Source organism: Pseudochaenichthys georgianus, chromosome 16, assembly GCF_902827115.2.
Source record: "Pseudochaenichthys georgianus chromosome 16, fPseGeo1.2, whole genome shotgun sequence".
Taxonomy (NCBI): Eukaryota; Metazoa; Chordata; class Actinopteri; order Perciformes; family Channichthyidae; genus Pseudochaenichthys; species Pseudochaenichthys georgianus.
Window position 1 is genome coordinate 27,713,186 of NC_047518.2, and position 26,353 is coordinate 27,739,538.

A 26,353-nucleotide genomic window follows, 5' to 3' on the forward strand; every position below is an offset into this window, starting at 1 on the left:
TAAACACCATCGATCGCCACGGTGACATTTCACAGCACATGCCGTCTATACTGTCACTGCCATCACTCACTCGTCCTCCTGCGCAACAGCGTGAGCACTAACACACACACACACACACACACACACACACACACACACACACACACACACACACACACACATGAACAAACTCTCTCTCCAACACACAGGTCTCTCTCCAACACACAGGTGATGGATAGTGACTTGTAGTGAAAGTGTGAACAGCTCTCTGTGTGTGTGTGGCCTAGCATTACTATACTTGTGGGGACCTAAATCTGTCATGTGTGGGGACTCGCTTCCCTTATGGGGACAAATTGGAGGTCCCCATGAGGGGAATCATTCATTTTAGGGTGAAGACTTGGTTAGGGTTAGGCATGTGTTGGTTATGGTTAAGGTTAGGATAAGTCTCCAGGAAATGCATGTAAGTCAATGTAATGTCCCCTGAAGTGATGTATACATGGTGTGTGTGTGTGTGTGTGTGTGTGTGTGTGTGTGTGTGTGTGTGTGTGTGTGTGTGTGTGTGTGTGTGTGTGTGTGTGTGTGTGTGTGTGTGTGTGTGTGGTGTGTGTGTGTGTGTGTGTGTGTGTGTGTGTGTGTGTGTGTGTGTGTGTGTGTGTGTGTGTGTGTGTGTGTGTGTGTGTGTGTGTGTGTGTGTGTGTGTGTGTGTGTTCTGGGGGGGAACATGGTGTTGGAGTACACAGTGTTAAACGATCTCCACATAGATGTATGATGGGAATACAAATAAAATAGATATGTGTCCTTTATAATAAAACAGAGATGTTAGGAACCAGACAAAACAAGCGCCTTTGGTGATAAATAATAACCAGAAAGTGTACTTAAACATTGTTTCTGTGTGTGCAGGAAAAGACCATTTACATCACTTTGCAGTGGAGTGTTTATGCCTGCATTTGTGTACTGTGTGTGCAAATGAACATGTGTTTATCTTATTTCTACGACAGTGACATCTCTGAGTGACAAGTAAAATAACCCCACCACGAGGCCAATTGGTCTGCTCGAAGCTTGAAACACACACACTCAAACTTAAATGTGCGCACACATACACAGTGAGCTGTCAGTCTCCCGGCCAATCGATCAGTGTTGACAGATAGCAAATACCCCCAGTCTTAATTAGAGGTCCCATTAGAACATACACACACAAATATATATGCACCAGCACACACACACATTCAAAGTGTATTCTAATCCATTGAGAAATGTAAAATGACCTCATTCAGACTGATGATATCCAAATGTTTACATGTGAATAGAAACCTGCAGGTTTACAGAAACATTAGGGTTTTTTCACAGAACGAGAAGATAATTTGACAGTTTTAAAATCCAGGTGTAAATGATATTCATTATTGCTGAATTCCATGTAGCTGCTTCAGTTCAAGGGTCCTGTTTTTTTTGTTCATGCTGTCTAATACTTGAATAGAATGATGCTATTAATGTTAATGATTTTAGTAACACCTGTGCCTTTCCAACCATGCTGAGTCTGCTGAGTCTGCTGTGAAAAAGGGCTGTATCCACTGAGAAATCAGGATGTGTTGATCACACCTGCACTAAAGAACAGTAAGATGCAGGAAGTAAGAAGTGAACGGGGCTTCCTGCTGCCTTCCACTCCTGCTGACTTACTTCCTGGATTATACTGAAATGAAGGGCACCTGAGTGCGCACCCGCACACACAAACTCACTCACTCACTCACACACACACACACACACACACACACACACACACACACACACACACACACACACACACACACACACACACACACACACACACATGAACCACACACACATGAACCACACACACATGAACCACACACACATGAACCACACTTTGAACCTTGACATTTCTGATGATTTGCTATTTAGATTTGTACTGTCTGACTGTTCTTCCCCCTCAGTCTGCAACACTGGGAGTCCCCTGGAAGTGGACAGACAGACACACACACACACACACACACACACACACACACACACACACACACACACACACACACACACACACACAAAGACACACACAGACACACACAGAACATGTGTACATCACTAGGGGAAATCCTCTTTAGCTAGGGACTGTTTGTTTCACTGCGGCCCCTCGCGTGGAGCATCCGCTGAAGGAAGAGTGTGTGGGGTGTTGGCCTAAATGTCAAAGGTAAAAGGTGTCGAAGAAGAGGAGTTGAAGCATGCAATATACCCACTCACACAGGCTGATCTCAGAGTAGAAGAGGGGGAACCCCAACAATTATCTCCCAAACAAAACACAAACAAAAACACTTTTTTTTTATTCCGCAGGATTGATGCTGTTTATAAGATAAAAGAAAACGTATCCACATGTGTCTAAATAAATCCAATCACTTATCTCTGCTATAATCTTAGTCAGATATGTGTGACGTATAGGTGTGTTTACAGATGAATGGGAATTGTTGATACGTCTTTTATTTCTCTTCATTAAGATCAAGTACTGTTGCAATATGATAAAGACATAGGCCTATATAATCCTTTAATTCTAATACATGTATTTAGTCTGGTTAATTTATTTCGATTTTATAGTATTAAGTGTGGAAGAGAATCAAGAAATAAGCCTAAGAAATGTACATGTGAATCACAAACAACGTAGTTTCAACCCATTACATATACATTTAATATTAAATTAACTTCTGATGAAAGCATTCTGAGTGTGTAATCCACTGGTCTGGTGTTATTTGTGTATTCTGATCCAGTACTATTTTTATCTTCTTTTATATGCTTTACCTTCAAATATAATTACTATAGATATAAATATGTTCTTATTATTGTATCGTTGTCCATATTCATGTATTTATTTATTCTTTTAGAAATGTCTTGTCGTGGTACAGCGATCAGGAACACAATGTGCTGCGGCTGCTGGTGGAGGTCGGAAACTTTTCATGGACGCACTGCGAGGAGAGTTGTTTACAAACAGCAGATTCAGAACAAAACAGAAAGCTTTGCTCTAAACAAGAAAATAGTCAATCTTGTAAACAGTATGGAGGTTCGAGTCAGTCCTTAGTGAATATAAAATATATCTTGAAGTGATAATTTCAGGGGTAAGTGTCGCCATATAACCTTTAACTTTCTTTATCGTTTTCTGTAGTAGACTGGTATTTCATTATTTTCGGGCTAATGAGTGAGCTAGCTAACATCTTAGACAAGTATTAGCTAAATAACCTTCATTACTAAGCTATTAGCTAATGACATGCTAGCCCGGTCATTTAGCTTCAGCTTTTGTCAAACTGTATGTCTCTAAGCATTATCAATTTCCATTCAGGTGTCTAAAAACACAGCTGAGTTAAGAGATGTAACCACTTCTACTCGAATAAACAGTTATCTTGACTTCTATAATTGGTAACTAGTCTGGTAAACTTACATTGCTTCTTAAGCCATTAAAATAGCCCTCAGTTAACTCTACAGTAGGAGTAACATTGTCTTAAAGCATTATTATGAGCTGCTGCTGCTAACAATTATTAGCATTGTTGTTAAATCTGGGGATTGTTTTTCTACAAGTACATAATAATAATAATAATAATACATTTCTGTCATTTAAATCGACAACATGTCAAGTAATACAAAATGTCTGCCCCAGTTTTTCATATCCAAAGTCTTTCAATGCGATACGATATAAAACAGATAAGGCACAACATATGAATATTTGACAAATATTTCATTTAATTTGCTGTTGACTAATTTACCGATACATTTATTATTTCTGTGTATATGTTAAACTGTCAGTGTGTCATGCAAGTGATACTTCAGTTTCTCTTTTCACTGAAAGGATGTAGGCAAGACAAATATTTGTAGTCTTAGGGAGGTTCCAATTTGAGATATGTGGGCAGACTTGCATGTGTCACAGAGTTTATTCATTTGATTTACATATTTAATAAAATCATACTCTATTTACAGTGTCTGTGGGGGCAGTGAGATAAGGCTGAGCAGGTGCCGTGTCTAAGTTACAAAGAGGTATTGGCTGTGGGCAGTCAGCAGGACACATGGCAGAGGAAGGCAGCAAGCTGACTCTGAGGCGCTTGGAGGCACCGATCCACAAGTTCATTAAAGTGGCTCTGCCCACGGACCTGGAGAGGCTGCAGAAACACCACAACAACATACTGAAGGTGACGGATGAGATCTGGGGCCTATACTGCGAACCTGGTTCAACCTAACCTGGATATGTTTGAGTTAGCCGGTTGGCCTAATCCAAAACATACGCGCTCTCGCTAAACTGTACTACGACGCTGGTTATCAAGTGGATCGCTCAAGCCAGCCGTGTCCTATCTAGTTAGGTGCACGTTCACATGAAAGGGGTGGTATCTGGAGCATTCGACCAATCACAAACATGGAGAAGCGCACTGACAGCGCAGCGTCATACTTCCTGAATGAAAAGTGAACTTTAATACTAGTCAAAAATGAAGAAGTTAAACTTTAAACATCCATGACTTAAACACTTTATCCAGGATCAAAGCCACAGAGCTGCACCTGCAAGGTGAATACAGCTGGCAAAAGAAAAAGTGTTTGAATGCGTACATTAACAGGTTTATGATATCACTGCCCCGTCTAAAACACGATCTGACTTCAATTACATTTGTCTCGAGTGTTTCGTCAACTTATGTGTTGCTTAAAATAATCCTTCTGCATACAGTATGTGACACTGTGAGTGTTGCACGGCCAGATACGGCTCAGCTGACTCAGATAAGGAGATATGTGATACATTATGAAGTGATATGCCGCGGACTGTACTTAATGTACTCTGATCCGGTTACTTATGTTGTGGCCGATATTTAAGTAAGCTTTCTTAACGCTAATGTTATAATAGTCAGATTGCTCTGAAGATGGAGGTGATATTCTATTAATGTTCACGTTCACACAGTCGGTGATTTTTGCCGGCCGTCTTTCCTGCGACGGCAGTTTTTCTGTATTTCCTTTCTCCTGTAATATGACTTGATCGCTTTAAACTCCGCACACTGAGCTCTGATTGGTCAGCAGGCGGTGCTTTCACTGAGTTGAGCTCTTAGCCTGCAACCTAACCTGGTCCCGACCAGGTTAGCCGCTAAGCATATATTACCATGGAGATCTAGCCTGCTAAAAAGAGAACCAGCTTCGGATGACCGGAAAGCCGGAGTTTTCCCTGAATTTAGCCGGCTAAGCGAAAATCCTGCTTCGCAGTATACCCCCCTGGCTGGATACATGATCCCACTCTCACATCCACATTCTCACTTCCGGTCCTCACATGGATAACAGTTTCTCCTTTATTTTTACAGTTCCAACAGAGCCAACAATGGGACCGGCTTCATCTGGAGCACATCAATGCCAGCAGAACTGTGCAGGTATAATATAATATAATAATAATAATAATAATAATAATAATAATAATAATAATACATGGGATTTTTGTAGCGCTTTTCCTAATGCTCAAAGACGCTTAACATACATACTTACATAACACTGTAAAACAAAATAACTCTGTGTGTGTGTGTGTGTGTGTGTGTGTGTGTGTGTGTGTGTGTGTGTGTGTGTGTGTGTGTGTGTGTGTGTGTGTGTGTGTGTGTGTGTGTGTGTGTGTGTGTGTGTGTGTGTGTGTGTGTGTGTGTGTGTGTGTGTGTGTGTGTGTGTGTGTGTGTGTGTCCTGATGATCTGATATGTGTGGGGGATGGGGAGATCGAGAGAATTGTCACTTTGGTACAAAACATTGACACTATCGGTTGAGAGCAAAGAGATGCGATTAAAACTATCGATTAAATCAGTCAAATCTGTTCATTTAAAAAAACATTTTATACATTTCCTTAAAAAGCCTATACTACAATAACTTATGAAATACATACCAGGACTGGATCTGTTTATTATAAATAAATCAACTTTCTGTATAGAAGTTCGGCCTTACAAAATCAGGGCAAAAAAAGAGCTGTTGCCCATCCTCAAATGGACCATTTTTTGTGTGTGTCTTCAAGTACTTGCAGTCTTGTTCACATGGTGGGTGTGAAATGTCTCAGAGGATGTTCTTGCCTGGAAGCCACCATGTCTCCGAAGGTGAAATAACTCCAAACAGGCACAAACCCATCCTCTCACCATTACCCTGCCAACTCCAGGGACACACACAGAGTGCTTTACCGTGTCTGCATGGTGTTAATCCAGAGAAGGGTTAGCCTACTCAGCTCCAGATGTGTGTGCAGCACGTGGGCCGGTGTTCCATAGCATAGCAGGATAGATGGATAGATGTCTGCAGACAGAAAGAGAAAGGAGGGCTGCCTGTCACTATATCAAAAATATGATTGCATTATCTGAAGATAGTATTATGTTATAATAATAATTCTATCAGTCAGATTAATTTCATGTTATTGTAGTTATTGTTCCTTTTTAGCAAATTAAACGCACTCAAAAATAAACAGTCTGTATCCATAGCTTTATAACAGCATACAGAAGGGAAAAAAAGGAGAGGTACACGATTATTAACCAGATATTATTCTGTGTATTATTACCATTATATCAATAGTACCAGTAATAACCATACCCTTTATTGATCGTAGATCGGCTAATACGTCTATATGAGATGTTTTTCAGTCTGTTTAGTCTGTTGTCCCTCCTCCTAGAAAGAACCTCTCCCCCTTCTTGATGATTGACATTTACTTCCTAGCCTCGGTGTCCCCACCTTGACCGCAGCAGCCTCAGCACACACTGTGAGACAGGAGCGGAGTAATGCTGTTTTATCATGAATATCTGCTATTGAGTATATGTTTGGTGGGTCTGTCTGTGTGTTGGAGCTTCAAACGTTCACGGTTAATTTGCGGGCTGACAGGTGCCTGACCAGACTGCCTCTCTGATAATCAGTGTGTTTTTCAGTTTCATGCACATGAGGACCAGTGTATGCATGTATGTTTATTCATGTTGTGTAATTAGCAGCGTGTGTTATCGGCAGTGCCTTGACCCCCTGAGCCCAGAGCGGGTGGCGGTCTGGAGGGCTGATGGCTGGGATGTAATCCTCCTGTCACCCTCAGGGCACGGTGCGATGAGGGGGCTCGTGCCTCGTGGTCCCCTGCCTCATATCTGAACCTTATTAAGCCCACACCCCAACGCACACACATTTTCCATCACTAGGACCGTTTATTGGGATGCTCAACCTGTCAGCATGAGCACTTCTAATTGGGCAGAAGGGCCAGGAATGAAATGTTTCAAAGGATTTAAAATAGGTTATGTGTACATATGTTTATTACATTCATAGTTTAGGATCATTTAAGCTGTATCTCCTTCTTTATAAATTGTTTACTTAAAGGTCACCTATTGTGCAAAATCCACTTTTTCATGTCTTTTCATGTCCCCTCTGTGTAAAGAGATTCTGAAGTTTCAGAAAAAAGATTCGCTCACTTTTTGTCCGGATCCATTTATATAAAAACCTGTCTGAAAATGAGCTGATCAGATTTTGGCCACTCTATGATGTCATAACGATGTTTTGGCTTGTGTAACCATTAGCCAATCAGCAACCAAGGTAACCCCCCCCCCCACCTTATCACCTGAATCTCCTCCTAGAGCACCATTGTGTTTTATTTAACCAAATATCTCTCAGAGGGGCGTGGATAGGGGCTCCTTATTTTCATCTGAAGTAACAGACAGAGAATCAGCACTTTGGAAACAGGGCTGAAACAGAGGGGATTATGGGATGCTGCAATGCACGATCTGTTTGGTATTTCAAGACAAACACCTCAGAGCCATGTTTTTTATATATATATATATATATATATATACTGGTATAAATGGAATGTCTTGTTGTGTCTTCTGTGTTTTTGCTGTGAGACGGCTCAAAACAGTCTGCTATTAACAGAGACCCATCAGGCAGTCTTCACATTTTACAATACATTTCTCTACCCTTGATCTCACTGAGAAACCTGCTTCTTCTCTGCCTCCCTGCAGCAGTTGAGAGCGAACATGAGGGAGATGGAGAAGCTGTGCATGAGGGTCCGTGCCGAAGACGCCCCCGCTCTCGACGCGCTGGTCCAGCCGGTCAGAGACAGGGCGTCAGCCGCCGCCAGAGACTTCCTGCTTCTGCACTCTAACCCCGTGCCTCAGCCTGCGCCCAAAACACCACCTGCCGCTCAGCCTAACAGATGTGTGTCCAGCAGTTACCACGACGATGACGATGTGTGTGAGGAGCCGCTGTCTGGCAGGCAAATTCAGCTCCAGCTCCCAGAAATCCCTGCTGATCAGAGTGCTGCTGAGTCCTGGGACAACCTGGAAGAGGTGGGGACTAAACATTCAGTCCGGATTTCATACTGGATACATGGATTTCATATTATTATTATCCTCCTTATCTGATTTTATTAATGTTATTAGTGTGTCTTTCTGCTCGAATGTTTTATGGTCCCTTATTCTTGATGTGTGAGTTCAAGGTGTACAGCATAGTGTTGGTATGCGAGACAAAGGTTCTCCTCCTTTAAACTTTCAAAACAAAACAAAAAGCCTTGCTCGTAAGATATCATCCAACTTGCTTCATCTGTAGCAAACAACAAAACTATTCCCTGACTAAAAATAGCATTTTATATTAAAGACATACAGACAACAGGTACTTTTAACCTTTTTATTAAAAATGTATTTATCTTTTTAAGCGTATCTCTATCAATGAATTGTTTTATTCTAAAAGAAAAATCTACCATTTTTACCTTCCTAAAAAGAAAGAAAGAAAATGCATAGGATGAAGGGTTTCTTAAACAACAGCTAAAGAGTTATGGAAGTGACCTTAAGAAAGAGTTCAGCCAAATGAAACACAGTGGGTGTTTTTCACAGCGGACACTTTGATTGGCTGGCGTAAAAGCACATTACTAAAAACATAAACCCTGTTGTTGCTCTTTACATTTCCCGGTAGGTCGTGGCAGTAGGCAAAACACCTGGATCCTGAAAGTAAAGCAGCCAACATCCATTGGATTATTTACGCCTTTGCTCTTCCTCATGTGTTTAAATGTCGCTGGATAGCTCAGTGGTTAGAGCTGGCTGCCCATATGCCTAAACTGATGACTATTAAGCCGGTTCGAATCCCGAGCTGGCCTAACATTCAGGCAATGTCCTCCCCTCTGTCTCCCCCGTTCAACTCTAAACATCCGTAATATAGGCCCCAAAAATACCTATCTTCTGTGAAAAAGGTGTCAATCAAAGCAGGGGACACAAAGTGCAACAAGGTGGTTTCCATACTTTGGCTGTACTAAATGTTGCTATAGTTACGCGCTTTATTTCCTGCTATTGAAAGATCATCTAATGCAGATGACCCCTCTCACCTGTTCATACAGATGCCCCTATTTAGCTGATTTACTGCTAAACATACAACGCACTTTAGTATTCATGCTGTGGACGTACAGTAGCTTTAGATTTGTGTGATAACTAAGCTTAACAATAAAATAAAGGCGGTATTTTTTTTCCTCTCTCAGGATCTGAAGGAGCTGAGTGGTTTGGTGACGGAGTTCTCGCTGCTCGTCCATGTGAGTACTCCACTGCTACGCTCACATTTCTCTTTCTACATGTGTGCACAGCTGTGAACAAAAGCAGTGTGACAGCCTATAGCGTTTCCAGGAAGTGGTGAGTAGTGTTTGACCGTGTGCCTGTGTTGCCTGGTTAGGCTCCTCAGAGAGAGGAGGCTACACACATCGGCTCAGGATGACTGCTCGGGCCCCAGAGGCCCCTTCGCCCAGGCAGGAGGGGAGATTGAGAAGTAGTCGAGGGCGAGAGGGAGGACTTGCGGGAGGATGGCGAGTTCTCCACAGGGGGAGAGGTGGGGGACAATGGCTGCATCGGAGCAGGTGGAAAACAGACGGCTCAGATTATCACTCTATCCTCAGGGATGGAGAGAGAGGAGCAGGCCGGCCGAGCGGAGGAGAGATTAACAGGGGAAAAGAAAGTGAGAGAGTGGAGATGTAGTTAGGGTAATAAAAAAAAGACAGAGGCGTGGGGGGGGGGGAGAGAGCATAGACATGTTGTTGTGGTGTCTCAGGGGTGAAAGGCGCCGTTAGGGGAGTAATATTCCAGCTCCGCCACAGTGGAAATACTGAGTGTGTGTTTGCGTCACGTCAGCTCCGCCCTCTGTTCTTATCTCTCTGTGTCTCTTCGTGTGTCTTTGAGGGCAGTCATCTGCCGGTCATGTGATATGAAACTGACAAATACAGGAGTTAAATTGTGAAATAATTTGTTGTTTTTATTTAAGGAAGATTTTAAAAGCATCTTATGTGACTAACCTCTTTTAATTGCTTATTCAGTTTTATTAGAGGATTGTGATTGAATTTGAGATCATTAAAACAGAAGATATGATATTATAATATAAAACATAAGCAATGAAGCTCATTATCAATCTTTTATTTGTAGTTCTAAATGACTTTACGGTGCGTTGCTCAGATTGATACATTTCCTGTTGACTGTTTTGTCAATTCATCTGCATGAAGGCATGATTACACATTCATCACTTTCATTCTTTCCTAGATTTGCCCAAAACCCATAAATATACTTTAAAAAAATAGAGATGCAACATTAAGTTGTTAAGTTGTGATGTATAGTTTAATGCCTTTTTTGGATTATAACTCGAAATGGCTCCCTACTTTTTGTCTGTAGATTTTCTGCTGCATATAATTGTGGAATTAATTACTTTAAATGTTGGACTGTTTGGAAAGTAAGACAGAAGATGTCGGGTTAGCTCAGAGGAGGAGGAGGAGGAGGAGGAGGAGGAGGAGGAGGAGGAGGAGGAGGAGGACGAGGACAGCGCTTGTGGTTGTTGTTTGGTCACTGTGTCCATCCAGCCCTCACATGGAGAGAGACAGCTGCCACTCTGAATATTTCATGAGATCTACACAATGCCACACACACACACACACACACACACACACACACACACACACACACACACACACACACACACACACACACACACACACACACACACACACACACACACACACACACACACACACACACACACACACACAGACCCCACCCCCAGTGAAATCCTTTGAATATACCTACAGCCTCCACACACACTCATACACACCCAACTTGTGTTAACTTGTGCCATGGAGCAGAATCTGTTCAGGCAAAAATAAAATAGAGACCACAACAGGTTGGTTGGTGTGTGTGTGTGTGTGTGTGTGTGTGTGTGTGTGTGTGTGTGTGTGTGTGTGTGTGTGTGTGTGTGTGTGTGTGTGTGTGTGTGTGTGTGTGTGTGTGTGTGTGTGTGTGTGTGTGTGTGTGTGTGTGTGTGTGTGTGTGTGTGTGTGTGTGTGTGTGTGTGTGTGTGTGTGTGTGTGTGTGTGTGTGTGTGTGTGTGTGTGTGTGTGTGTGTGTGTGTGTGTGTGTGTGTGTGTGTGTGTGTGAACGATCCTGCTTGAATGTGTTTGTGTGTGTGTTTTAATATGTGTTTGTGTGTGTCTCACCCTGTGCATCAGTCCCAGCAGGAGAAGATTGACAGCATCGAGGACAACGTCAACGCAGCCGCTGCCAACGTGGAGGAGGGGACCAAGAGCCTAGGGAAGGTGTGTGTGTGTGTGTGTGTGTGTGTGTGTGTGTGTGTGTGTGTGTGTGTGTGTGTGTGTGTGTGTGTGTGTGTGTGTGTGTGTGTGTGTGTGTGTGTGTGTGTGTGTGTGTGTGTGTGTGTGTGTGTGTGTGTGTGTGTGTGTGTGTGTGTGTGTGTGTGTGTGTGTGTGTGTGTGTGTGTGTGTGTGTGTGTGTGTGTGTGTGTGTGTGTGTGTGTGTGTGTGTGTGTGTGTGTGTGTGTGTGTGTGTGTGTGTAATGTTTGAGAGATGGGGAGATCGATGGCACTTTGCCTCCCAGCCATTCCACAGCGTTTGTCCCTATTGATCCACTCGAATACGGAGGAAAGCTGCAATTAAGGAAATAGAGAGAGGAGAGCGATAGAGGGGAGGAAGAGTGATCGAGAGGTAGGATGAGAGGGGGGACAGCAGAGGATGAGAGAGAGAGAGAGAGAGAGAGAGAGAGAGAGAGAGAGAGAGAGAGAGAGAGAGAGAGAGAGAGAGAGAGAGAGAGAGAGAGAGAGACGACGACTCAGTGCCCTTCACACGTATTACTCAATTGAAATGATGAACTTTTGCCTGTAATACTGAGAATGAATCACCTGTTGGTGTTAATGTACAACACAGACACACCAGTGAACACTGTTTTTTTTACCAAGGATTGTGACATTTTTCTAACTTTACTTTCACTATTTTGTTTGGTGATGAGAGGCTTGTGTGTCAGATGAAGCAGTCTTTTTTGATCTGTGTTTTGCTCACACTTTAAGGAACATAATAGAGGCCTAAAGTAATTACACTGTAATTACAGACTCTTAGACGACACCAAGTCGAGATTCCTGTGTGCTGAAACAAACCTATAAATACTAACACTGCACAGAACATTACGCAGTCCTGCCAAGGCTACCTAAAGTTATTATGTCAATTACAAAAAAGTGGTATTAATTGAGCCGTGCAGATACTGAGTTGTCCTGGTTACTGAGATGTTTGCCACCATTAAAGAACAAATTAGATAATATTTTTGTGGTGTTCAATGCATAAAAAAACCCGATATTCAACCAAATCTATTCCATTTCATTTCATTGTTATTTAATGTTATGGCGTGATTCCATTCACCGCCATTGGTGTCGGGTAAAATCAGCTGTTTTGAATGAAATGAAAGGGCGAAAAAACCTTTGACACTGTGAGCTGCAGCTCTAACATTTATAAAATAAATTGCACAAATATTAAAATATTCTTTTGAAAGGGTTATTTTAATTTAAATTCACCCAATTGGCAACACAAACAAAGGTCGACCTCTGTCACGCTGCTGCTGGATGTAGTGGGCTGCACATTAGACTGTGAGGGGGGGGGGGAGATAAAACAGATGAGAGGTATGTCAGATGTTTCCACGCGTTTGAAAGCTTGTAATCTGTTATCAGGTCATAAAGCGTTACACACACACACACACACACACACACACACACACACACACATTGCTCCGTCCTCCACAACCTGTGCCCAGAGTCCTTTTAACTCGGCTCAGATTAAATTAAATATTCCCTCAATTGCCACAGGGGTGGGGACAAGCAATGCTAGCTTTTGAACTAGATTAATTTAATGGTGAAGTGTTAATCGTGTGTGTCCCTGCATGTGTGTGTGTATGTGTGTCATTAATTGTCATCAGCAAAGCGCACCTTCCACTCTGATGATAACAGCCGTAATAACACCCAGGCCACATCTCTCTGATTTCCTCTAAATGGAGATAATGAAAACTCTTTGAAGCAGCTATGGCGGTGTTGATTTACATTTACACATGCAGGCTTGTTTGGGTCTTCTTCTTTTTTTTTTATTCATCCTTCCGTGGCTGGATTTGTGATCATGAAAGGATAGACGCGTCCAAACTCTATCACAAAGTACTAATGCCTCCCAAGGTGTGCGTGTGCGTGTGTTAAATTAAACTAAACTATATCTCTTCTCCCTGTCTCTCCAGGCGGTGGGCTACAAGTTGGCGCTGCTGCCGGTTGCCGGGGCGTTGCTGGGCGGTGTGTTGGGGGGTCCCCTCGGCCTGCTGGTGGGGTTGAAAGCAGCAGGGGTGGCTGCTGCTCTCGGAGGGGGGGTACTGGGGTACGCAGGCGGAAACCTGGTCCAGAAACAACGCAAAGCCAGAGTGGATCTACAGATGAAACGACTGACAGCACCGCCACCAGAACCAGAGACACACAAAGACAAATGACCCAACAGTCGTTTCCATGCTCTGACCTCAGGCCTGATCACTAAAGGCTTCGATTAGGAGCTCTAACTGGACCTCCGGCAGTGTCACATTGCCTTAAAGAGACCCGCTGTAACGTCATCAGGCTTCTCTGTTGCCGCTCACACACGTTGATGTTCGGGTATGAATGGTTTGTCTGTGAAGAGGTTTTACCACATTTTATACACAGTGTATTCCCAACGCAACTAAACAGTTATTTACACTACATTATTAAGCGAGTGGTTGGGTGAGATTTGGTGAAATGTCTTTTTTTTTTTATGTCGTCAATTAAAGGTGGGGTAGGTAAGTTTGACAAACCGGCTCGAGAAACACTTTGTTATATTCCATGGAATGCTCTTAACATCCCGATAGCAATGAATATCCCATTAAAAAAATGTCATCTGTGGAAGCCGTAGTACTGTTAAAAGCACGACCAATCATTTTAGCCGGCCCAGCTAAAATAACTGGATGGCCTACCCACCATTCTGTCAAATGCTATCTAACTAGGAAGGGCTTTGTCCCAGATTGTGCTCCTTCACCAGGGTTTGTCTCCAATGATCATGCCTTCATATTCCTTTAAGCAGGAAATAGTATCCTAATGTGAACAGCTGCACTACGGAGACTACAGTAGCAATGATGATTATGCATTGAGTCACTGTGGTTTAACCATTGCCTAATGTAACGTGTTTGTTTCAATGTTTATATAAAGTATACTGGTTATATTTACAGACTTGCTAAGTGAGAGAGCATAATTGCACAACAATTCCCAAAGTGCCACTGTCCAGCTCGCTTCAGGAAGAACCTGCACTGTGTTGACATGCCATGTTTTCTGCCAAATAAAATGTGTTTTTTTCCAACAGAACTGTGTTTGAATGAATAGATAACAGGGTAAATGAAACCAGAGACATACAAAACATCAGACAACACAATATCCTGTAAAATGGTTTTTAATTTACTTTTTTTCAACTCCTCTCCCCCTCTGAGATGACTTGGTTTAGAAATGGCATCCCCCCCCTCCTGTTGGTTGGCTGATATGTCACGATGCAGGCATCTGTTGTCCTCTATGGAAGGGCAGGACACTCACTACAAACTTAGCAATGGGGTCCTCGCACTCTTAACCTGGCTTTGCATGTATTCATGCTCAGGTGCTCTCAGGGATCTAGACATGTACCAAAGCCTCAAAGACATATAAAGAGACAAAACCATTTTTAAGAGAACTTGTATAAAGTGGCCGACTTTAAATTTCCACCGTTCGTCGCATGGGTTTTCCCCTTTTGTCTCGCGGCTTCTTTTTTTTTTAAAACACTGGGAAGTCTTTTCTCCCCTTGCATGATGACACATTTGACAACAAAAACAGCCATTTCATGAACTTTTACCATTTTAAAAGTACATCATTGCAAAACATTTGTTCCTCTTTTAGTTTCCCGGGAAAAACAACTCTGAGGTGGCATGGCAAATACTGTGCCTTTAAAAAGGTAGCAAGCCCCCTTTGACTTTGAATGTTTGACAGTAGTGGAGGTAATCAGCAGTTTAGACACTGAACATTCAAATAATGTTCAGATTCCTTGGTACAAAATTGACATAATTCCTGATTGCGTAAGTATCCTTTGAGACAATACTTCATAGAGGCACCTTTGGCAATAGTTACAGCCTTAGGTCTTTTCACTAGGCCTGTAACAGCTTTACACATCAAACACTAATTCTCTCACATTCTCTGTTTAAATCTTTTAGATTTGGCTTTAATTAGATATGGGTTGTCCTGCTTGAAAACAGACATCTATTTAACCTTCTGCCGTCAGAGGCAAGGCGGCCGCGCTGCAGAAGAGCAGCATGATGCTGCCACCACCAGGCTTTACGGTAGGGAGGATGTCTTATTGGAGTTTTAGGTTTTCTTATGATGGCCAAAAGACTCACCACAAAAAATAAAATCCTAATTACATCCACTGTGATTCAGTGCTTTAAAACAGCGACACATGAAAAGGTCCAAGGGGGCGATACTTTTTATAAGCACTGTAAGAGACATCGTAATCTAGAAGCATTTAGTACCAGGGAGAGAAGGGGGTGCATCTCAACAGGCTGGAGTAGCTCTGTATCTTTATCTTCTGTCTCATGGTTTGATTTCATGTTACCCCAATCAAGCATTTAAAAATATGTTTTCTATTCCTTCAGAACTACCGTTTGTGGAGAAGATATGGAGATAAAGCTACTTCAAACTTCTTATAACTTGTGCTATACAAGTGCATCAGACTAGAGTTGGTAATATTATTGAGATGCAGCCAGGAGACTAAAAACGCATCTCTCATCAGACAGGCTGAACTACCCACAGATAAGAACCGTACGACTGGAGTGAGGGAACTCTCCAGGGGTTTTTTCTTCTACAAAAAGCCAGGGTGATGTAAAAGAAATCAAATAAAATAAAGAAAACTCTGCATTTAATTTAGACCAACGATGAGACTCCCATGTAGCACAAACATATTTACAAGCTCCGGAAAAAATAATAGTAAAAAGACTTCTCTTGATGTCCTAATGCCCCGCTCCCCTGCCGCCACACACTTTCTTCTTTCCCCCCTTCCTTTTGATCCAAAATAAAAATTGTACATGAAAGAGTTATGAAAATATAGGTTATTCCAACATGGTTGTGTCATGGACAGTTTCTTCTCTTCATTCTCTCTCAGTAAGGGTGTTGGGTGTTGCTGTTCTGTCCCGCTGGCCTGTCCCAACCCCCCCCTCCCCCCGACCCTGGGGCGTGGCATTGAGTCACAGGATCTCTGAAAGGCTGTTGAGGTCACAGCTCGTCGCGGCCCCGGTTGAGGATGGTGTAGCGAGTCTCGCTGGGCGCCAGCTTCTGGAACGAGCTCTCCGGGGGGCTGCTGGCCGCCTCCCCTCCCGTCTCCTCCTGGGGGGGGGGAACGCCAGAACAAACAGTTTAGACACACATGATGATGCTAAGCCATGGATGTTGCACCTTGTTTCTGTTATGTGCTATATGTGACATGTATGTAGTAACATGTGTTGTTTGCATGTTATTGTTCTCTTTTATCCTTTCGCCTGTATCTGCTTGTCTTTCATCCTTTGTTTGATAACTAATGCTGTTGATGTATTGTGAGTTTAAGGGCGTCCATTATCATCTGGCCGGGGACAACAGCTGCAAATTAGCAATGTTTGCTAAAGATGCCCCATTTACTGTTGTTTGTGACAGTGGATCAATGGGGACTGTCCACAACAATATAAACAAATAAACTAAACTCTCAGTGAATGCAGAGTGTGTCACGCCGTCTGACCTGTCCAGGCGTGCTGTCCGTGGGGTCGGGGCCGTGGTGGAACTCTCGGTGAAGCTTTCCAGAGTGAAGGTCCAGCACAAACTGTCTCAGCTTTCCAGGGATACTGGGAGAAAAGAAAACACAGAAGCAAACATTGAACATGATGCAGGAACCCATTTGTGTCCTTAAATCGTATCCTACATCTAACTTAATTGCACAAACCGGTTATAAATGAATAATTTCCGCCTGATGGGTGCCGCCAATACATGAGTAGGTGTGTGTATTGTGAGATTTAGTCATAAGCACAATTGACCCCTCCGCCCAACTTTACAGGCGTACCTGTTCTGCTCCAACAGTGAAAAGACAAAAGTACACTGCAGCGCACCAGGCCTACTGATACTAATTCAGCCGGATCTGACACCGAGTTGAATAGATGTATTATGGACCTGAGACAGTAAGAAGATGTCACAGTACAGCTGTCCAAAATTGGGCTGTACTGTAACAAAGATAAAGAGGAAGGGGCCTGCATGGCAAATGAACTGCACTTACATGACCTTCCCAACTTTGTGAATCATTTGCTTAACAACTCAACCTTAAACACAAGTGAACATGAGCAATTTTTACTTAAATATCTTCCCATCTTGCAGTCTGAAAAAGAGCTAAGGATCAAATCATCAACCCTGAGATGAACAACGTTCTCATCCTCCTGAGCCATAGCTCCAACGGGAAGTGGGTCCATATAAGGGATTTAAGAGTCAGGGAGATAAGACTAAAGCATATCATACAGTGGCTGGTGTCGTGGTAGAAATTGGTGAATGCAAAAAATGCACTTGAATCCCTTTAACAGGCCTCTCGAACACCAGCCTGTTGGTATGAGTGGTTGTTGCATGAGGCCCAGTGACTGTGGGTTGGACAAAGGCATTCCAACACACACCGTTCAGCCATAAAGACAGTAGAGAGAGTTGATGCGAGACAAAGAGCTCGGTGCAGCAGCAGAGGACTCCAGTCCCTGCGGACATGTCATGAAGAAGCATTAATCCATATCAACGCTTTCCTGTGAAGTGCGCTTATTAACGACAGGTCATGAGCTGTTGTCATATCACAGATCCCCAGTCACAGCAGCATGCAGACACATGCACAAACACATATATATATATATATATATATATGTGTGTATATATATATATATATATATATATATATATGTGTGTATATATATATATATGTGTGTGTATATATATATATATATATATATATATATATATATATATATATATATATATATATGTGTATATAACATACACTGTGCTAATGTAATTACAAGCTGGGTGCCACATGCGGGGGTGATGTGATGTAATTAGGTTGTGGAGGGCTGGTCAGTCCTGGGGGCTTCTGTCTATCTGATCAGACTGATTGGGGGCTAGGGGAGGCCGAGTGGTAGGGGGCAGAATAAATAAGATTAAGTTAGATTATACTGGATTAGTTTAGCACTTATTGCACGTGCCAAATCATGTCACATTAGCTCCGGTGTCCTGGCCCATTCATAAAGCACAGATTTTTTAGGAGGTGTGACATTTCTCTGTTGTTAAGCGCACATATTTTGTGCGCGCGCGTGCGTGCGTGCGTGTGTGTGTAATGAAATCAACCTAATTTAAGGAGATCTTGTGATGAACAATTTCACATACGGTATCAGTATCAGGCAGTAAAAAAAAATGTCTGAAAGAACACTGAATATATCAGACTGATTTGATACGTGGATGATTCATGTGTTCATTTCAGCTGATTTTCTCATTTGTTCAAGTTTTCATTTATACTTAGCAACTTCTTTTTGTAGGATACAAATACCATTTGAGATAAAAAACAAATCTAAATGTTTATGGCTGATGCACACAGTGTCTATATAGTCTATATTCTTCAGATATACTGTATATCCTTCTACTGCTGATATGTATATTTTTATCGTTCTTTTATTTGTATTTAATTTGTATTTGATTCTATTTACTTCTAAGTCATGTGCTATGTCTTATCTATGCTGCTGTGAAGGAAACATTTCCCAAACTAGGATCAATAAAGTATCTTTTATCTTATCTTAGTATATGATGTTGGTATTGTTTGGAAAGACCACACATTTAATTATTTATCATACGTTGATAATAATGTGCATTTTTAAGAACTAGATTGCTTCACATCTACACTAAATCTGAAGGAGAAAGTGAAGGTTGGTACTTACTTGAGGTCTTTATAATCGGGGTAGACATACATGTGTCTGAACGAGTCTATAGCGATGACGGGACAGTCAGCGGGAGTTTTCTGGATATGGAGCAGAGGATGGCGGAATTTCTCGCAGTCTGCGTGCAGGAAGTTTATAGACCCTGAAGAGGAAACAATGACGTCATGGACCACTTCTGAAAACAAACACCGTTTGACTCATGGGTAACCACAATCCCCATCCTGGATAGGTACTAAATGCCAGGCTAACCTTTCTCGCTGATGAGCTGGCGAGCCACTTCATGCTGGAACTTCTCTAAACTCTGCGTGTCTTCTTTCACATGGAACAGGATGAGGAAAGGGATCCCTTCTTCAGTCAACTCCTGAAAACACAAATACACACACAAAGCGTCACGGACAGATGGAGCCAGGGCCTTTCTGTGGCTCAGCAGATGGACTACTCAAGAGGCCATGAATACTCTCCAGGCTGCTTTTGTGTAAATATCTCTGTACTTCTACATATCCAGATTCACACATCTAACATCAGATCAGAAGGCAATCGTTAAAGCAGGAACAAACCTCTCCATTTTCAAAGGTGATCTCCCTGACCAGAGGCACACACTTGTCCTGGGCCCAGGCGTAGGTCAGGTCGAAGTTGGTGAGTGATCCGAGGTAGACCATTTCGGCGATGCTCTCTCCAACGGGCTTGTAGATGATATTGTCTCCACTGAAGCGCTCGGCCTGAGATATGGCTCTATAAGAGTAACACAGAAAGGAAAATGTTAGGATGAATATAAATCAAATAATTCATCTAAGAATAAAACATAGATGGCGTTTTGTCTCACCCAAAGGCCGACAAGAACGTGCAGTCATCTCGAAGGATGTTGGCAACCTTTGCATATGTGTTGTAGTTCTCCGAGTCCTTACTTTCAAAGTAAGCTATGATGTTTCTCTTGCTTCTCTGTGGGAAAAGAGAGTACAAACATAAGCAGTGAGAAAATAAATGACTTTTTTGTGTTTAAAATGACTTAATATTTTTAAGTGGGCAGGCTTTCCACTCACATCCAGAGTATTCATCTCCTCCATGGATTGCAGCTCTTTCACAGGGTTGACCTGCTGCTGGCGGATGAAGTCAGCGATGGCCGCCACCGACCTCTGACCCCTGTACTCCCTCTTCATCATCATCCCATTGCGGAACATCTTCAGTGTTGGATACTTGGTGATGCGGTACCTCTGGGCAATGTCCGCTACACAGCGAGGGTGGGGGAAAAGTTAAGTAAAGAAAGACAAATCAATTGATGGAGAGGAAGCAGCGGAGTAAAGAGACATGGGGACGGGAGGATGAGGAGGAGCGGGGACAGAGACGGCGGTTAAACCTGAAAACACTGCCTTCAGTCGGCTCTGAGCTCTGATCTCCCACATGAAAGCTGCCCCCCCGCCAAGAGTAAATATTCTCCCTGCACACACTGAATGAGTGCGAGTGTGTGTGTCATGTGGCAGGTGTCACTCTCCCCGCGGGGGGTCTCTAAGCCTCCCGTCTTCACAGGAAGCAGCAGTTTTGTCATTAGTCTTCAAACAGTTTGCAGGTCATCAATAATTCTCTTTAATTTGCTTTATCTCAAAAGGATGAGGCTGGCGGTTTATGTGTCTGTGCTTTGGTGTCCTGGGCATCTATGTGTACATATGTGCATCAAATGTACAGGGAGTGTGTATGTGCACCTTTTTCCCTTCTTATATATATATATATATATTTGAAATGAGAGTGTTTAAGTCTTTTAAGGCATCAGATCACCATAAACAACAAAAAACATATTTTAATAATAGAATAGAATATTTCGGACAATAATCATCATATAAATTATAAATAATAAAATAATATGTTCATTTGAATCTAAACATTTCTAAGATTAGACCACTTGTATTTGTTCTACATCATTGATCCAATAGATGGATAGATTGGTACTTTATTGATCCCAAATCTGGAAATGTATTTAGTTGCAGCAGCAAGGTGTAGTCAAATGTTAAAATCTTTAAAAGGTGTAAGAAAGTAGAAATGAATAAACAGTAAGGCTCTGGTAACTCCCGACTGGTATTTCTCATCATGTCTTAATGTTGTGCTGTAGGTTAAACAAACAAGAAACACTCAAATCAAATTAAAAGTTAGTAATACTTACAATGTTGGTCGCAGTCGACTCGGGCAAACACCACCTGCTTGGTTTCAGGGAACTCCTCCCTCACTATGTTAGAAGACTCCTCAAATATTGGGTGGAGCATCTGACTGAATCTGCACCTGCAGGAGGGGAAGTGGTGTGAGGCCAAAACGATTTCTATATCTTGTATGTTTATTGAATAGATTACCGAGTATATTGGACTCAATTTTGCAGCATATCAATGTTGACAATGATTTTAGACTATTAGAGCTTCACTACTTCGACTTAAAGAGATTAAAACAATGTAAAAATCCTTTCAAAATAAATCCACAAAATCTTTACTGCAGATCACAGCAATCTCATTATACTTGTGTCCGTGTGGCATTCATAGGGAATGTCTATATCATGAGCAACATTCATTTTAACATCCTTAACAAAATATAGAGAAGTCCAATGACTATGGGAGAGAAAGAACACGCTTACCAGTCTGCGTAAAAATTAACTATCGACACCGCAGCATTATCTGCAAGGAAACACACAGGAAATTCAAATAAGCCTCTTAACATTTCTAAATACACCCACGTTCATTTTGTTGGATAAACTAATTACGTTATGAGTGTTATCAGTGTTAAACCCACATTTTTGTTACTGACTCGTAGCTCATTATTTATCCATCATACCACCCTCTGATAAAAAGTCTTTAAATATTTACTTCGTATAAAAAAGCCAATGACTTACAATAAGGTCGGACCTTTAACAATAGGATTACATTTATTTCCATGTCATGCAAATATTTGAGAAACCACATTAGGTTAACACTAAACATTTGTATGAGGCCTGATGACAATCTGACGGCAACGGGTGTGGCCAATATGAACATATGTGTGGGATGGACATACAAACGTTTAATGGTGCAATGCACATCAAGAGCTCATTACGTGCATAAAGACAAACAAAAACTGAGACAGAGTTGTGAGACAAATCCTAAATACCTAGGTGGACGTAAGATAAAGGGAAACATAATACCTTTCTCTTTGAGACAATTGAGTTCAAGTGTTAAGCTAAGATGTGACTGAGTAATAAAGGAACATTTAGACAGTTTGACATGCTTATAAGCTTCCTTGGCCACACCCATGTGAGAAAAATACCAGGAAATCAGCTGTTTCCTCCAATCTCAAGTCCTTATGGCAAGCTTAGCCCACTAGCTGTTGAATGGACGGTCATGAGGTCTTTGCATCCAACTCTCAACAAGAAGGCCAATCGGTGAATTTCACAAAATACGGTTCCCTTCAGTTTTACAGAGTAAAGTCTGATGCCTTACTTAGGACGTCATCAATGTTGGCTGAATCCAGACTGGTGATTTCTGCCTGTCCGGGAGTGGAGAGGCCCATCGCCTACAGACACAAAGGGTACAGATAAAAAGGTAATTAAAACATAAAAGCACAGACAGCTGGTTAAGAAAACTATGTGGGGGGGGAATACAAGATTTTGAGATATCACATCTGCATTTGCCTATAATTCTTGAAATGCAGGACCTAAATGACTTGAGACTGAGTGAAGCAACTGCTAATCCGCACAACCAGTGTTTACTTTGTCCGCCCCAGGCTTTTTATCTAGTCAGTGTTTCTTAGAGCTGGGCTAAGTATACAATATAATATCAACACCGTCGCCTTGCATGCAAAGCAATATGCAAATGATGCTCTCATGATCTCCTGGGTTTTGTGTGTTTTATGTACATTTGGACTGAAGTTTCAAACAGTGTTAGAGGGATTTCCCTTCATTTTGATCCATTAAGTGAAGGTTATGACACACAGATGGTAAATATAAAGGAAATGGTCAGGAAGTCACACAAACATGTGCCACTTGATGAAGACCTATGCTTTTGTTATGTAATGGTATGCTTTATAATATGTCTCGTTTGTCTAGAACCAGTTTATCCAGAACAAGTTTGTCATGAACCTGCGATTAGAGTATTTATTACATGCTTTGTCACTAAAGTTGAACAAAACATGGTACAGTAGAGCTGCATCCATTTCTTACAGTGGGTTGACCGTTAAGCCTAAATATCTTTCATAGATCTGTCATATTTCCTTCCTCATATATGTGGCCATAAGACACAATGATAATGCACAGTTCTATCAAACATCCTGTTTTTGTCACACATTTTCTCTGAAAGGTTATCAGTTCGACAACATGAGCGAGACAGCGAGTACTGCAGTAGGCCTAATTATATTAGTAGGTTTGTGATAAGAAAGTAGCCATTTGTTCGTTGTGCATCTCCCTCTCTGGTTTACTCAAAAGAAACCAATATATAAACCAATAAGGGAATAAGTATGATTTACCAATTAATTCCAGCTCCGATTGCAAAGCTGAAATAAATGTAAAGACTAAATATTTGAGGGCGAAATGGGGAAAAGAACACCAATGCTAAAGGGATGTTGATGCAAATGTAGGTGTAGCCTGAATCAGCTCCTTTATTACATAACATATTTTAAACTGGACTTCATTATTAAAACTTTATTTTTAATTAATAACTTATTGACACAAAAAGTGCAATCCCATATTTGTTTGCGTCATTGGGAAATGTACGGTGGCTTTCTAATGTCAGCCACTTTATTCAACACTTATTAAAGTAACCTATACAAGTATGCCTGCACTATCACTCCATCGGTGGTGTGATTTCTAACTCGAGATCCTCGTCAAACAGGATGTATGGGTGTCCTTCCTGAAAGAGTTACTGACACGTACATCAATATCAATAGTAAAATAGCCAACGCTCACATTAGTTAATACTTTACTGGATAACCCAATATGTAAATAAACTCACACACAAACATATTCTCAAATTCAACTGTCCTTCATTTAGTTGAGTGTTGTTCCAATGTTAAAATGGTCTGAAACTAAATGCTATTTCTTTAAAGATTATTTATGTTCAATTAGTTCTGAATTTTAATGAATAATCTAGTCTATAAAATGAATATGTTTTGGCGGTGGTGGCGAAGTCGATAGGGACTTGGCTTGGCAACTGGAAGGTCACCAGTTCAAGTCCCGGCAAGACCAAGTGCTACCGAGGTGTCCCTGAGCAAGGCACCGTTCCCCACGCTGCTCCCCGGGCGCCGTTCAAAATGGCTGCACACTGCTCCTAACACTAGGATGGGTCAAATGCAGAGAAACAATTTCCCCACGAGGGATTAATAAAAGTCCATCTTATCTTATCTTTTATCCAAACGATAGAGAAGCTAGGACAATTTACTGTTTCGTATCTGTGCATGGAAAACATCTTTACTGATGATAGTTGTTGCAATTTCTTTCTGTGGCTTGTCTATTAAATTTAACAGACTTATCGTTTTAGCTGTATAGAAAATATTTACTGAATACATGTAAACGTTTTACAGTTATTCAATACTCTTCAACTCAATTAAAACTGTGGTACATGAGGTGAGAAATGCAACATTGTTGTACATGTCCCAACTCTTTTCCAACTTAGACTTGTATAGAAAGGGTAGTTTCAAAGCTCTATCTAAAGCGCTCTCCTAACAGTTCAAATGTATCCCAACCCACGTATGCAACTGTTTGAATTCATTCCTGAATGTATGCATTTACCTTTGGGGGGCCATAAAGTCAGTGGAAGGTGGCTGCCCCGCCCTCAGTAGCAATAGTAGTAGAAACCAGTAATTAGAGATGTTTCTTCTGCTCAACCTCTAAATATGGTCTAATATTGTGTATACTTTGATATACATATACGTATATTCCTTTATAAAGTAGAGCCAGTGATACCAAGAATGTGGCTAGATTAAGTTCTTTATTAGAGTTGTGTTCTTTTCGAAGTTTTGTAAACTATACAATTCATTTAAAATAACTGTGAAAAAAGAAAGTCTCAACATTGTAAAATCAGATATAGTACATGTATACCATATAGCATGACACAGCTGCAAACTTATATGAAATGCCACACTTGCTGTGGTTAGGCCCCGATGAAGACACTGCTCTGCAACTCGGAGGAAAGTTATCTTTCAGGCCCAAAACTCTCACAACAGCAGCACAGCTGCGTAATGCCTATTTCCGGGTTGACAGCCAATAAGAATGAGCCACAACAGAGGAATTCATGAACCGGCGAGCACCATTCAAGACACGAATGGTTTGACAATAAATGTATGCATCCATACCGTTACACAAAGAAATATAAATATTGATCAAACATAACTTATAATCCCTTTCAATAAATAGAATGCTTAAACTAACCACGATTGTAATCAAAATTGGTACCCTGCTGTCAATAAGTGGTAACGGCTAATGCTAGCTCGATGCTTCATCCCCCCCTTAAAGTTATCAGGAGTCCAACTTTAGTCAAAGCATAGAAGTTTGCAATATACGCCCTTTCTATATAAGAAACATCTTGATTAGAGAAGAAGGATTATGACTTGTTACAACACCACAGCTAACGTTATTTAACACCACCGGCTGAGTTGACATTGCAGCTGGGTAACTTGATTAGTTATGGCATACGTTTGGCGAAACCTAGTCCAAGGGCCTCCTTACTGAACCCAATAAATAATAACTGCACTTCCAGCAATGATCCGACTCCCTGGTGGTGTAGGACAGTTTAAAAGCCACGTCTCTCTCATGTCAGCAGAGGCTCATCAGTTAGCTAGCAGCTAACCATACAGCGGCAGGCTAACCAACGCTAATTAGCTGGGGCTAGCTGGCTGTTGAAGCTAAATAGCAGTGCATAAAAGGCTAAAATATATATTCTTACCAGCAAGACAACCGTGACGAAGCGGATATCGAGAGACGGATATATTGCTAACAGTTTCATTGTACAGTATAGATATTGGAGGCGGTGGTGTTTAGTCTTCCCAATGGTCTCGACGCTGCTCTTCTCTTCTAAAGTGCAGCAGGAAACCTACGGCGGACCAATCTCACTGTGACAAAGGAAACGTGAGTGACACTTCCTGGTATTTGCTTGGCTTTGTGGGTGATGT

The 26,353-nt window shown here is 41.7% G+C and overlaps 2 protein-coding genes across 3 annotated transcripts; one reads left to right on the forward strand and one right to left on the reverse strand.

Moving 5' to 3' along the window:
• The first annotated feature begins 2,920 nt into the window (after window positions 1–2,920).
• Window positions 2,921–14,609, forward strand: stx17 (syntaxin 17). Of its 2 annotated transcripts, XM_034101597.2 has the most exons (7): window positions 2,921–3,092; window positions 3,946–4,154; window positions 5,298–5,363; window positions 7,939–8,265; window positions 9,444–9,494; window positions 11,442–11,528; window positions 13,496–14,609. In XM_034101597.2, exons 2-7 carry the CDS (start codon window positions 4,032–4,034, stop codon window positions 13,736–13,738), a joined length of 897 nt encoding a protein of 298 aa, XP_033957488.1. In that variant the 5' UTR covers window positions 2,921–3,092; window positions 3,946–4,031; the 3' UTR covers window positions 13,739–14,609. The 2 variants fall into 2 exon arrangements, with proteins under 2 accessions (XP_033957488.1, XP_071061974.1); XM_071205873.1 differs by lacking the exon at window positions 11,442–11,528.
• Window positions 14,610–14,684: 75 nt separating this feature from the next.
• On the reverse strand, window positions 14,685–26,276 carry erp44 (endoplasmic reticulum protein 44). The gene is made up of 11 exons (XM_034102482.2): window positions 26,128–26,276; window positions 22,693–22,765; window positions 21,855–21,894; window positions 21,396–21,511; window positions 20,284–20,468; window positions 20,067–20,182; window positions 19,801–19,975; window positions 19,493–19,604; window positions 19,244–19,385; window positions 17,035–17,137; window positions 14,685–16,649 (listed from the first exon to the last, which is right to left on the reverse strand). The coding sequence occupies exons 1-11, from the start codon at window positions 26,185–26,187 to the stop codon at window positions 16,539–16,541; spliced, it is 1,233 nt and encodes a 410-aa protein (XP_033958373.1). The 5' UTR covers window positions 26,188–26,276; the 3' UTR covers window positions 14,685–16,538.
• Window positions 26,277–26,353: the final 77 nt, after the last annotated feature.

Excerpts from the sequence above, each read along its gene's own strand:
- erp44 (XM_034102482.2), bottom strand. The coding sequence starts at position 26,187 with ATGAAACTGTTAGCAATATATCCGTCTCTCGATATCCGCTTCGTCACG. Across the intron at positions 21,895-22,692 it reads CAACATTGATGACGTCCTAA|ATAATGCTGCGGTGTCGATA; the intron begins GTAAGGCATCAG and ends GTTTCCTTGCAG. Across the intron at positions 21,512-21,854 it reads GTTAATTTTTACGCAGACTG|GTGCAGATTCAGTCAGATGC; the intron begins GTAAGCGTGTTC and ends CCCCTCCTGCAG.
- stx17 (XM_034101597.2), top strand. The coding sequence starts at position 4,032 with ATGGCAGAGGAAGGCAGCAAGCTGACTCTGAGGCGCTTGGAGGCACCG. Across the intron at positions 4,155-5,297 it reads ACCACAACAACATACTGAAG|TTCCAACAGAGCCAACAATG; the intron begins GTGACGGATGAG and ends TTATTTTTACAG. Across the intron at positions 11,529-13,495 it reads GGACCAAGAGCCTAGGGAAG|GCGGTGGGCTACAAGTTGGC; the intron begins GTGTGTGTGTGT and ends CTGTCTCTCCAG.